The sequence below is a fragment of the Callorhinus ursinus genome, unplaced genomic scaffold (assembly GCF_003265705.2).
Source record: "Callorhinus ursinus isolate GAN/ISIS: 27379988/994484 unplaced genomic scaffold, GSC_fseal_2.0 scaffold4098, whole genome shotgun sequence".
NCBI lineage: Eukaryota > Metazoa > Chordata > Mammalia > Carnivora > Otariidae > Callorhinus > Callorhinus ursinus.
Genome location: NW_027401152.1, coordinates 1 through 1,884, shown reverse-complemented (window position 1 = coordinate 1,884; position 1,884 = coordinate 1). Strand labels below are relative to the sequence as shown.

Below are 1,884 nucleotides of genomic sequence, written 5' to 3'. Positions count from 1 at the left end.
TTCAAACGACCGTGAATCTCTGCTCATATAAATTACGTAAGCCTAAAAGAGGAGCGGGAAAATTGATGGTTTTTTTAAATCCCATCATTTGGTACGTTCCTCTCCTCTGCCTACAGAAGCATGATTAAAAAAAAAAAAAAAAGATTTGTATTTCCTTTTCCCAGAGACCGAAACCCACCCCCTTTGCTCTGGTTTGTAAACTCCTCCCTCCAACTAACCTCGCGAACACGCCATGCCTTCAATCTCCTGCATCTTACCTGAGACACGGAACTGCAGCTGCCGGCGGCCCCACCTGCCTTCACGCCGCTCCGAGGACTGAGGATCCGAGCCCCGGGGCGCACACGTGGGGAGGGGGGCGCGAGCGAGCAGGGTTTCCCGCGTGAAGCCGGGACGGGCGTGTGTGGAGGGGTGGTTGCCACGAGGGGCCCCTTAGTGGGGACCCACCGGAGAGGACCGCTGTCGGGCGAGGGGACCAGGTGAGGGTCCCCATGTCCAAGGACCGGGGGGCCCAGGGGCCTCTCCGCCAGCACCTCCCGGGACGGGTGAGCGTGGGAGAAGGGGTTACGGTTACAACCTGTCCCCTAAGGTTGCAGAGTTAGTAAATTCATGAGTTTCGGACAAACAACTGGTTAACTTTTTACTGTGTCCCAAATAATACATGGGCACACCTGAACTGAAATCTCGTGTTGTGGATCTGCAATCGGGGATCCGGGATCCCATCTGGCAACCCACCCATGGGTCCGAAGCCCCGCGGGACGTGACCAGCCGGGGCGGACCCTGCGCGGGGAGAGGGCGGCCAGGGCTGGGCGCTCGCTCACCTTCAGCACCAGCACCTCGAGCATCTTCCCCGAGCGTCGCTCGCCGCCGGAGGACAAACGTGAGGAGACAAGCGCCGTCGCGGCCGCGTCCCTTCCCGGGTCTTCCCGTCGCCAATCACTACTCGGAAGGCACTCTGCTGGCAAAGCCCGTGGCAGGGCCAGGCTCCGCCCTCCGTGGGGGTCCCCGGCGCGCCCGGCTCCGACCCCGGGCCCCGCAGGCCCGCCCGCTGCGCACCACCCGCGACCCTCCGCGCCCTCCCAAGAGGACGCCGCCAGGGGCGCGCTCGGCGCTCGGCCCCCGCGCCCGATCCCGACCGCGCAATCCTCGAGGCTTCCAGAAAGGCCGCACTGCGCCAACGGCCGGGACAACCGCCGGCCGCCCTCCGCAGAGCGCCGGGTGCGGCGGGGCGGGGCGGGGGCGCCGGGAGGAGACACGCAGGGGTCGCACAGCGGGCCGCGCCCGGCGTCACGTGGTTCGCCCCCCACCCCGACGTCTGACGCGTCCCGAATCAGTTCGCGGTTGACTGGCAGGAGGTCTCGCCGAACCCGCCTCCACCTGGTGGCCTTAGGGGTGAGGAAGAGGCACAGCCGGTCACTAATAGGAGGGTGGGGAGTGGGCTCCTGGCAACATCCCCTCCCCCCCCCACCTCCGCCTCCTGCTTCGGGTCCCAGATTTCCTCCCATCTGGCCCTCAGCCGGCAGGGCTCCCCCAGACTGTCACTGGCCGTTCTGGTCACCAAACTGCAGCTTCCTGGGCCGGGCTCTTCCCCGCACGTGTATTTGTTGTTGAGGCACTGAAGGGTTCTCTAAATTTTGAACACCTGGACGCCTCAGTTTTTCTCACCTAAAAACTGAGACTCACAATTAGATGGGGTCACACTCTGAAATAAAGGACACCCAAGACGCACTCAGGGAGGGTCAGCTTTCATTACTCCAACACTTCATTAAGCCAACAAACAAGAAGAAAAATGATTATTCCTTAAAAATCAAAAGGAACCTCTGGGCGCCTGGGTGGCTCAGTTGGTTAAGCGACTGCCTTCCGCTCAGGTCATGATCCTGGAGTCCC

The 1,884-nt window shown here is 62.3% G+C and overlaps 1 protein-coding gene across 1 annotated transcript; it reads right to left on the bottom strand.

The window, feature by feature from the left end:
* Positions 1-359: 359 nt before the first annotated feature.
* On the bottom strand, positions 360-1,651 carry LOC141372265 (uncharacterized). The gene is made up of 2 exons (XM_073890776.1): positions 819-1,651; positions 360-456 (listed from the first exon to the last, which is right to left on the bottom strand). Exons 1-2 carry the CDS (start codon positions 1,500-1,502, stop codon positions 430-432), a joined length of 711 nt encoding a protein of 236 aa, XP_073746877.1. The 5' UTR covers positions 1,503-1,651; the 3' UTR covers positions 360-429.
* Between the last annotated feature and the right edge of the window lie 233 nt (positions 1,652-1,884).

Coding starts and splice junctions, on each gene's coding strand:
- LOC141372265 (XM_073890776.1), bottom strand. CDS start 1,502: ATGGGAGGAAATCTGGGACCCGAAGCAGGAGGCGGAGGTGGGGGGGGG. Junction 457..818: donor TCGAGGTGCTGGTGCTGAAG/GTGAGCGAGCGC, acceptor CTCGCCCGACAG/CGGTCCTCTCCGGTGGGTCC.